The sequence below is a fragment of the Argopecten irradians genome, chromosome 15 (assembly GCF_041381155.1).
Source record: "Argopecten irradians isolate NY chromosome 15, Ai_NY, whole genome shotgun sequence".
Lineage (NCBI taxonomy): Eukaryota > Metazoa > Mollusca > Bivalvia > Pectinida > Pectinidae > Argopecten > Argopecten irradians.
In genome coordinates this window covers 24,442,864-24,454,548 of record NC_091148.1, presented here as the reverse complement: position 1 = coordinate 24,454,548, position 11,685 = coordinate 24,442,864, and the positions used below count along the sequence as shown (strand labels likewise).

Genomic DNA, 11,685 nt, shown 5'->3' with positions numbered 1-11,685 from the left:
TTTCTTGAATCTTGACAACTGGCCTACCAACGCTTGATCAGGACTTGACACTCTTGTTGAGTACTTGCCTGGTTAGTTGTTTAGTGGCTTTCCCCTGATACTCTGGCTTTTCAAACATCTCTAACATGGTGTATCCTTATATGACCATGGCTCCTAATTGCATGTAACACAAAATAAATCAAACCAGGGCTACGAGTAAGTATTCACCCACTGATAACGGGTTCAGAGAAGGATAATTTTACACACTAAAATTTTAAAGCAAGAAAAAGTTCAACATAATGCTTTTACAATTAATTAAAGTTACCTTAGGTGAAATTAACATCAAAACGTGTAAAGATACATATCTATTACCACGAGTACAGCACAATTTATTAAATCTTTTCAGTAATTACATGACGAGAGACTTCCAGAAGCTGTGGGTTTTAATGATGTGAATTCAGATAATCAAATTGTTAATTGGTCACAAAAAAAAACCTTGTCATTCATCAAAGGAAGCTGAGTGGCATTGTCATATCAGTCATATTATATCACATTTGATTGGCTAAACAGTTTTGTGTCCTCAAGTTTCATTTGTCTCTATCTGCTGCATTCTGAGCACTACTGGTACAGATGTACAGGGAATAAGTCCAAGTTCAGTTATCACCAAGGAAACAAACTCCTGGGGCATTACATCATACACAAGGTTAAGCAAGGTCAAGGACGTGTGTTCTCTCCACTGGGTTAGGTATTTTGTCTTGTTGCCGATGGATACCAGATCTTCAGGGTCACCTAGGGAACAAAGGCCTCACAGTAAATACATTGTCAAATGAAGTAAAGACAAGCAAATTCGTGGAATTTATATCCTCCGCTTTCCTTAATCTAAGGCCCACAACTCCACCAAATAGGGTCCAATGAAAATGCTGATTAAAGTTGGCCAAGGCCTTGAGTAATTTAATCATGTTACCAAGTTTCGAGAAAATCCGTTATAATAACTGCGAGTCATTGAATGGAAGCAGACGAAAAAAGTATTTTTCGCTTATCAAAGGGCCATAACTAAGCCAAATAAGAGTCCCAATCAAACTTGGCCAAGGTCCTGAGACATTTAACCATGTCACTAAGTTTCAAGAAAACTGGTAATATTTGTGTGAGAAACTGAAACAGCAAAAAATGGCATTTTTCGTTTTATTCAAATAGGGTCCTCTCACTTTCAGAGTCAATTTTCTTGTAACACTAATTTGTTTTTATCCAGAACAATGTGCTTTCAGAGAATATTTATCTGCATAACTTAAGTATGAAAATATAAAATTGTCAGCAAACTTTGGTTCTCTTAAATGGATAAGGAAAACCTGTTTTTCCATTAAAGCTTGTTGTTTCTGAATATTACAATTATACTTATATTTTAACAAACCTTAACACTTCAACAGTTAAATTATAAGGATGAACAACATGGTGTCTTACCTAGTTCATTAAATACAAATGAGTCGGTCTGTCCTCGCTCACAGAACTTGTACGTCTCACAGCAGACGAGGACGGGGATGTTATAGGACTTAGCGATGAGAGCAATGAGGGAGGAGCCAACTCGGGACATGACACAGCCATTGGCCAGTAATGCATGGGCGCCAAGAAACACTTTGGTCGCCTAGTAACAGAGAATTACATAAATAATAAGGTATTAACAATTTGTCACTGCATTCATGAGACATGTTGGTAATATTTTCATGATAGACAAGATATTCCGTCTTTCCATTTTACAGAGTAAGCTCCCTTGCGGGTAGATATCGATTGTTACGTCATTATTTTGGGAGCGCAATTCACATCGTTTTCTCTGAAACGTATGACGTTGCACTCATAAACACATGACGTCACAATCAATACCTACCCGCAAGTGCAGATAACTCTGTAATATGCAAATTCAGAATACAGGCAAGTGATGACACATAAGCTTCATTTAATTAAAGGAGAATAAACTCTAGTATTGTAATCCAACATAGTTTTACAACTGCCTAACTTCGCTTTTTCTTGCATTTTGTCTTACAACTTTTTCAAGGCATAATATTGTGATTTACAGTCATATGATTTTACTGCACATTTTATCAAAACATTTTCACAGTAATAATATTCACGATTTCCAATCGATCATGAAATAGACGAAATTAATCGCAATCGACAATGTGATCGCAAATAATTTGAGTTTACAGTATGCAATAGTTTGTGACAAAAATATTTGGCCAGAAACGAGAGACTTTTCCAATGTGGTTAGTCTTATAATTTACCTCTTGCATCACATAAGAAGCTGCATTCATTAGAACATAAGAACACTTAATTCCTCCCCTCACAAGCTTTCTCAACATCTCGCGTCCTACAATAGAAAAAGTACAATACATATGATTTAACATCCATTTACAAATTTGGGTTAAAACCATATCAGAACTTTACCTGATCTGATACAAACACTGCATATTAAATAGATGACTAGTAACAACGCAGTGTACCTTTAGGGTGAGGACTAGTAACCATACACCTCTACATATTACAGAGACCAGATTATTAAATCAAATGCTGCTATAATATCATCAATAATATTACTTGACCATATCATGTTTTAAATATCTATATATTTGAATATCCCTGTATGCCCAATCTCCAATGGTGAGAATAAGAGGCTTCAAAATTCAAGTTTCTTAACTACCCATCAAACACTGCATCTACATTTTATACAGACCAGAAAGTGTCTGCTTAATTAATGTTGGTGATTAAGCAGACATTAATTAATGTTGGTGATTAAGCAGACTGCTTAATTAATGTTGGTGATTAAGAAGACAATTTGAGAAATTTAAGCATTAGATGATTACATCCTGTTTTGATATTAAAGATATTTAACCATTGTCAAATGAAATATGGAGTTAAGCATGATGCACGTATAGATTTCAAAACAGAATTGGACAGGGTGTTTCAGGATGCTGGGTAACGTGATACTCCCCACTTCCCCCACAGTGGCGGCAGGAGCCATAAGAATAAGTTTACCGCGGTATTATCGACTGTTCGTTACCTTCCATCTTTGGCTGACCGTCCACTACAATGACCCTGAACTTTATCTTCCTGTTGTGGGCATCACACAGAACTTTCTTCACTAGTGATGAACTAGAAACAAAAACATATACTGTACACATACTGATTTTAACGGTATTTCTAATTTAGCAGTAGATTTATTTTAGCGGTAGATTTATTTTAGCAGTAGATTTATTTTAGCGGTAGATTTATTTTAGCAGTAGATTTATTTTAGCAGTAAATTTATTTTAGCGGTAGATTTATTTTAGCGGTAGATTTATTTTAGCATTTTCCTTTGAAGTACCAAGTCATGTACAACGCTAAATTTTGTAAAATAGTATTTCCGTGTCACCGTAAACCGTGTCAATAAATCAAAATTTAAAGCTGCATTTGCACTTAAATTTGACTGCAAAAAATATACCAGATATTTATACATCTTTACAAAGTGCAAAAAATGTTTTGAGACCAAATGGAATTCCTACATATATAGTTTGTTGATAAATTGACCTTCGTTAAATTTATGGATTAATTTATTTCAACTTCAATCTAATCAACTGTGAAATTAATCATAATTGATGCTCATTTAGTTGATGATTTACTTCCTACATGCTTTAGCAAAATTGAATTATAATTTACATTTAGAATTATAAGAAAGGACACGCAGTAAAAATAAGGAGATCTATCCATCAAATAACTTCCAACAAAAAGTCCTTCCACCTTTATTTTTTTGTATAACTTTGATTTATCCTATTTCCGAGGATCTTGGCGCCCATCAAAGAATGATCTACATCTGAGAATGGAAAGAGGGATCTTTTCTCTGCTTTTCAAACTTTGGTTACATACTACATATGAAATTTGAGATAAATCCCTTCAGTGCTTTCTGAGAAATAGTAGTAACAAACTTGAAATATCAAATTCCAATTGACTGCTTCTGTACTTTCTGAGAAATAGAGGTAACAAGAATTGTGAATGGACGGACGGAAGAACAGACAACAGACCATGGACGAAAGGCGATTTGAATAGATCACCATCGAATGATGGTGGGCTAAAAACTAAATGTTTCTTTACAAGAAATATTTTAAATACATTAACTCACCTCCCAAATACGACTATAATATCACCATCAGCGATTTTCTTCTCATCCTTAACATATTTAGATATACCGTCACCAGCTAGTAAGATCTTCTCTCTCACAAAACTGTCTATACATTCTACTAATGCTTGTTTGGCCTGAATAACAAGAAAAAATCACATCATCAGCAAATAATAAAGCTTACAAAATGCAGAATGATTCAAGTCTTTATTCTTTTTATCATTAACTAACAAAAATATCTGATATCATATTATAATACTAACACTCTACCTCTGCCTCACAAACTGACATCCACATGGGGCCATGTTTTGCCCATAACTAATAGGGTCATCATTATCAAGCATATTTCACCATCAAAATCTGACCCCTTTCTATTATCTGTTTCACTTGAGGAGCGTTTCATGTGAAAATCACATGAATATATTTAATAGTAACTTTCTTTAAAGATGCTCCACCGCTGACAAATGATATTTTTTTCACTATCAAAAACAGCAGCAGACGATTTAGTATTTTTCTTCAGTTACAAAAGTTACTTACTTTACACCATTAATATCGTTGAAAAGTTTGAGCTTCTAATTGTACTTCAAGTTAAAAATATTAAAAATTATAAATTGCATCCCGAAAAAAATTCTGTGGCACTATAACCTGTATGAAATGATTTACTTAATGCGCATGCACCAAAGGCAAAATAACTTATTTTATATCATTTTAGGTATTTAATGGCGTTCCCCATACTTACGACACAAACATTTTATTTACCTCTATTTCTGAGCTCTCCGGCGGTATGTGTGATATGTTGTATTTTAGGTATTTAATGGCGTTACCCATACTAACAGACATCAGTCGACACTGATTCAGGAAACTAGAAGACAAATAATAACATAAATCAATCATTTTTTATCTATGAAAGGCAAAAAAAAATTTCAATCATAATTAAATGACATGGCAACATGGTTGAACAAACCAGTTATTTCTGTGTTGTTGGTTATTTTTCTTGATATGAAATAATTTAGCATTTTCTTGCCTTACTTCTTTTACATAGCAATTCAATTAAAGCAACTTAATGTTTTACTTTACCTGTGTTTAAAACGTTTTCATAGTAATATACTTAGTAATTACTTATCACACGCAAAATACTAATTATAACTAGGCTGGTTTACAATACTGAACCTTAATTCCACAGTTCTCTCACCTAATGTAGGGTTTGATCCTGGCTTCAAGATCTCTGGACAGCTCTTTCTGGGGAGGTGTTGTATAATCTGTTATTACCTGAGAAAATGTCAGGGAAATCACAATTAGATCAAACAACATTACCTCCAGAAAATAGAATAATTGTACAATTTAACCTTGATAACTCGCTGATGATGCTATTGAGTATCTGAGTATTCAAAATAAGCTTACATGTATTTTTCTTTAAACTCAATCTATAGCCATATCGAGAATATTTATAATGATTTTTTAGAAACTTTGGAACAGCAGCTGTTGAAACTTGATGCATGTAAATATGCCTTCATTTTAAACTGGTCGCCATGGAAGTTGCCAAAGGAAAGTTTATGACCCGTTCTCGTTAGAGATCGGAAAGACGTCACATAGTTACGGATAGTAAAGTGGTGTTCTTGGCAACGACATTACAACGTCGGCTACTTGCTGTTCGTTGAAAAAGCTTATAGTAAATACCAACAAAATATTTCAAATTTAAGAGTGTCTTTAAGTTATATGAAGTAACTTAAAAATTTTGCTCTACCACTTTAAAGGCGGCCAGCATGGCGAGACATCGTGCATTAGATCCGGTGATGATCCCCTCAGCATACTGTACACCGAGCTTGACTACGGCCGGATGGATACTACTGTTGGCTGAAAATCTACACAAAGAAAGTTGTGATGTTAGACAGTAAACCTCCTGTGATGGGAGATAATGATAAAGGCAGTAGCCCATGGGTATCTAATATCCCTATCAAAATGGCCTTTGTTTGTCTGAGGACGGGTATCTAAAATCCCTATCAAATGGCCTTTGTTTGTCTGAGGACGGGTATCTAAAATCACTTTCAAAATGGCCTTTGTTTGTCTGAGGACGGGTATCTAAAATCACTTTCAAAATGGCCTTTGTCTGTCTGAGGACGGGTATCTAAAATCCCTATCAAAATGGCCTTTGTTTGTCTGAGGACAATGTGGATATTGTTTCAAAGCTTGTATGTCCATCCTCAATCTCTGAGGGTTACTATCACTATTGTTATATCCACCCCTGCTATGTGATGGGATATAATGACAAGGGCAGTAACTCCTGGATATATGTCTCGCTGGCTGTATTAATTGATCATTACAAAGTTAACATATTCATGTTTTAGGAGAAATCATTCAAACTTCTTTTTTAATTGACTAAAATAGAATTTCGATGAAATGATGATTCTTCAGTTTCATTACTGAGTACCTCAGTTATGAAGAGTTTTTTAATTGACTAAAATAGAATTTTGATGAAATGAAGATTCTTCAGTTTCATTACTGAGTACCTCAGTTATGAAGAGTTATCTCCACTTAAGAACAATTATAGTTTATCATACATAATGTAGTCAAAAAAGGTATTTACTTTATTTTGTTAATTAGCAAATTATAAACAATCAAGAGCAGATAAATCTGACTACATAATTATGGAAGTTGGTAACATCTATGAAAGAAAATATGGTACTGTTTATTCATCTCTGCCACTAATGAGCTTATTGCCAGTGAATTCCGATAAATTATTTTTCCATAATACAATTAATTTATGCAAAATTCATCAGGAATATCATTACATAAAAGGAGTACAAAATTCTGCCAGTTGATATCATAACCTTAAAATACAGTATATTCTTATATTTTTACTGGCACAAAATGAAAATTAAAGTTTTTCTTGAAGATAAAACTACTATAATAATCCTTACTTGAGGGAGTTGGTTAACGAGGACTGGCGTTCGTACTGGTGTAGGTGATTGAAGATAAAACTACTATAATAATGCTTACTTGAGGGAGTTGGTTAACGAGGACTGGCGTTCGTACTGGTGTAGGTGATTGAAGATAAAACTACTATAATAATGCTTACTTGAGGGAGTTGGTTAACGAGGACTGGCGTTCGTACTGGTGTAGGTGATTGAAGATAAAACTACTATAATAATGCTTACTTGAGGGAGTTGGTTAACGAGGACTGGCGTTCGTACTGGTGTAGGTGATTGAAGATAAAACTACTATAATAATGCTTACTTGAGGGAGTTGGTTAACGAGGACTGGCGTTCGTACTGGTGTAGGTGATTGAAGATAAAACTACTATAATAATGCTTACTTGAGGGAGTTGGTTAACGAGGACTGGCGTTCGTACTGGTGTAGGTGATTGAAGATAAAACTACTATAATAATGCTTACTTGAGGGAGTTGGTTAACGAGGACTGGCGTTCATACTGGTGTAGGTGATTGAAGATAAAACTACTATAATAATGCTTACTTGAGGGAGTTGGTTAACGAGGACTGGCGTTCGTACTGGTGTAGGTGATTGAAGATAAAACTACTATAATAATGCTTACTTGAGGGAGTTGGTTAACGAGGACTGGAGTTCATACTGGTGTAGGTGATTGAAGATAAAACTACTATAATAATCCTTACTTGAGGGAGTTGGTTAACGAGGACTGGCGTTCGTACTGGTGTAGGTGATTGAAGATAAAACTACTATAATAATGCTTACTTGAGGGAGTTGGTTAACGAGGACTGGCGTTCGTACTGGTGTAGGTGATTGAAGATAAAACTACTATAATAATGCTTACTTGAGGGAGTTGGTTAACGAGGACTGGAGTTCATACTGGTGTAGGTGATTGAGATAAAACTACTATAATAATGCTTACTTGAGGGAGTTGGTTAACGAGGACTGGCGCTCGTACTGGTGTAGGTGATTGAAGATAAAACTACTATAATAATGCTTACTTGAGGGAGTTGGTTAACGAGGACTGGCGCTCGTACTGGTGTAGGTGATTGAAGAAAAAACTACTATAATAATGCTTACTTGAGGGAGTTAGTTAACGAGGACTGGCGCTCGTACTGGTGTAGGTGATTGAAGAGGCGAACTTTCCTCTGCGTGGAAGTTCTCTGTGGGATTTTCTGTTTCTCTAATTTCTTGGCCACTTTTTTCTGAATGTCCGCGTCATCAGCCTTGAGGTGGTCTGGTACTCGTTTTGGTTCCTTTTTGGTGACACCAGATGGCGCTGCAATAGTGAAATGGATACCGATATTATAAGAAAATAATTTTTCAAAAACCTATTAACATATATATTTTTTCTTAACATATTACAAGACTCTTTGATTTGATTTTTTTTTTTAAAGTTTGAAGTTGGTTGGCTTGTACAACAATGTGATAATAAATTATAATAGAAAATAAATATTCATAAGAGTGTCCTCAGTGTGGCTTTCTTCTGACTCTCCTCATCCCCATCATCACTATTCCAGGATTTCAACTTTACTATCACTGTTGTTATATATCCACCCCGGACTATGTCACAGTAAAACTGAAGGCTTGTTGTATGAAAGCAGATACAGGTAGTTTGGTCGACTGTATGGCTTTAAAGATGAGTGTTAATCAATGTAATCTCCAACGGAAATCTCTCCTAAACTCACTTAGTTTTACTATGACATATAACAGCAGTGATAGTAACCCCTAGAGTAATAAGGATGATCCTCAATCAGTCACTGTTCTAACCACTTAACAAACCCTTACCTTGTTCCTAATGATGAGATAGGTATGATAAGACAGGTCTATTTATGTGTAATGTATATATATATAGATGTGACCTATCATTTACATATATCTCATCATTAGGAACCTGTTCTCAAACCTTGCCAACAACATCCTGTCCTCACCTGGTCCAGACTGTCCGCCGTCCTTGTTACCTGCAGCTGCTTTAGCTGCCTGTTTGGCTGCCCTCTGTGCTTCCTAACAACGATAAAATTAAGATATTATCAAAACATATCAGTCACACTGGTTTTTTTTTTTTTTTTTTTTTTTTTTTTTTGAAAAAGTTCATGAAATGTGCGACCTGTGCAGATCATACAAGTATTTACTTCAGTTTTAAGTTTTTCTTGAGCAAATAGCTTTATATTGATCAATTAAACATTGTTTAAATATATTCAACACATTACTAAATTTTATTACCCAGGTATGATATAACTAACATAGTTTTGAGTATTTCTTAAAGGTTCTGTATCACATTTTGAAGCTATCTAACAATGTGTCATCATCAGATCATAACAATGTTTGCTTAAAGTTGCCAAGACTAAAATAAGCCTAATGAGAGCTTCATAAAGTGCACAGGGATGTACAGTGGGATATAGGGTGTTTTGAACTAACAATTTATTTGCCGAATTACATGGGCTCTAATCATAATGAAACTTATTTCAAAATTAATGGTATTACTTTTTTTCTTGAAATTTCTTCTCGTCTATGTAGTTTACCTGTATAGCTCGCCTTTCTGCTTTTAATTCTGCTTTCGACTTCTGTGGCTTTCCATCCCCTGTCTGACCTTGTTCCTTATTTTTCTGGATCTCTTTACCTTTCTCCGCACCAGCTTGTGCTTGACCTTGAACTTTCTCTTTTTGGCCTTGACTTTTGTCAGTCTTATCTTGACTTTTGTCACTGTCACGGGGTGACCCAGGCTTCTTGTCCTTCTTTTTATCCTTCTTTTTTGAACTTCCTTGCTGCGTCACTTGACCTTTGTCTGGAGTTTGACCTTGACCTTTGTCATCTTTAGAAGCAGGATTTAAATCCTTTGTGACTTTTTCTGATTCTGCCATCTACTGAAAATGACATAGAATATATAACTTTACTCTGTCCACGTCATTCCTAAGGCTGTATAACGATACACTGAGGACATGATACGACACATACAGGGGGGACAATTCAATATCAATCAAAATGTTAGGTATCACTACATCACGACTCTGTCAGAAAGAAATTCCAATCAAGAATAATATTTGATTTTAATCAACACATTAATAGAAACCACTCCACAAAGTCAACACAGCCTTGAAGATCCGAGACGAGCACACTTAACTAAGATCAAAAACTATTTACTAACTGTAAAGTGGGGTTTATATAAATGGCAGGTCAATAAACTGTTCTTTAATTTCATTACCATAACACTCCTTACTCTGGGGTGTTTTTTTAAAGTATACCGCTATTTCTTCATAAAGTCATGGAGTAGTGAGACATCAAACATTTGTAACAGGACGAGAGTAGTACTGTGCCGTTGCTCTACCAACTGAGCTAAAAGACTGAGATCCCTCTAGCCATATGTACAATTAAAATCTGCTACACTTCTTTGACAATATTAATGCATTTGTAAATTCTTCCGAGTTGTTACAGTTCCAAACAGATCTGAATGGACTATTATGCTAAACGAGATGGAAACATATGTCAAAATAAATAAAAAAAGAGCTAATGCCATTCAGTATCTGTTCTCAGAAAAATGTTACAAATTAAGTTGAAAATATTATCTTAATCAGAAGGTATTTTTTTTTTGGTTCATCAGATATTGCAAGAAAACACGAAATTCAAGAAAAGTCCACAAGATATGATAAACCAGGTAGATCCAATATTTTCCATCTTAGCTAACAAGCAGTGTGTCTATTGATACTGGCCTAAAAGCATACTGTAGGTACAGTACTACAGATACTTGAGATTTCATACATGTAGACCACAGGGCCATGTATAGTTTCTATATGAAAAAATATCCAGAAATACATATACAATTTTATATGTATTTCTGGCTATTTTTTCATATAGAAACTATACATGGCCCTGTGTGTAGACGGACTACACCGCACAGAGTGCTGATTGCTGATTGAACTAACCCTTCTCTGCTTTGTAGTGCAGGTATCATTACCAAATCGAGAACTTGTTGAAGATGAGCAGATTGATAAATATATATATTATAAAAGAAAATTCATAGAATCATTATTACAAAATTGCTGGTTGTCTCTGATTCGGTCAGCTGTCGGTCTGTAGTTCTATATCTTCAGTCTCGATTTCGAAACGTCTGTCATCGACTATGCGGTAAGAACATAATTCAAATCATGTCGTTATTCAACAAATATCACGAACTTACTTATTTGCGTATATATATCTACAGCTCAACTGATGAAATATGGTTGAAACTCAGCGTATAAATTCACATGCAACACTAATTTATCAACTTCCGGGAATTCCCCAATGCGTTTCCGGTATTGGGGATATCTTTCTAAAAATAGATTGTTCTAACCATTGTGGTTCGCCCCAAATCGCACGATGATCCAAATAACTCGGCGACACAAAATTTTATTCTGAAATGATAAAAAAAAAAATTAAAAACACCCATCAATAGTTATAAAAATAAGCAAAATAAAAGTATTCTGAAAAAATACATACATTTGTTCTATTTCATCATTTTTTTAAATACAAGCCTATTATGCCCTTACTGTATATTTGAATTCATCTCAGTCTCTGTTAGTTTTCTTCATTTTAAAACAAGAACATCATCACTTTGTTTGATTGATTATTTTAATGTCCTATTAACA

General features: G+C 34.7%; 1 protein-coding gene across 4 annotated transcripts; it reads right to left on the bottom strand.

Moving 5' to 3' along the window:
- Positions 1-343: 343 nt before the first annotated feature.
- Positions 344-11,350, bottom strand: LOC138308917 (translation initiation factor eIF2B subunit delta-like). 4 transcript variants are annotated; one of them, XM_069249969.1, is made up of 12 exons: positions 11,238-11,350; positions 9,586-9,927; positions 8,995-9,067; positions 8,144-8,342; positions 5,865-5,982; positions 5,313-5,389; positions 4,880-4,982; positions 4,124-4,257; positions 3,029-3,120; positions 2,253-2,338; positions 1,438-1,618; positions 344-768 (listed from the first exon to the last, which is right to left on the bottom strand). In XM_069249969.1, the coding sequence occupies exons 2-12, from the start codon at positions 9,922-9,924 to the stop codon at positions 560-562; spliced, it is 1,611 nt and encodes a 536-aa protein (XP_069106070.1). In that variant the 5' UTR covers positions 9,925-9,927; positions 11,238-11,350; the 3' UTR covers positions 344-559. The 4 variants fall into 4 exon arrangements, with proteins under 4 accessions (XP_069106070.1, XP_069106071.1, XP_069106073.1 ...); XM_069249970.1 differs by having other exon boundaries at positions 9,586-9,924; positions 11,238-11,348; XM_069249972.1 differs by having other exon boundaries at positions 11,260-11,325.
- Between the last annotated feature and the right edge of the window lie 335 nt (positions 11,351-11,685).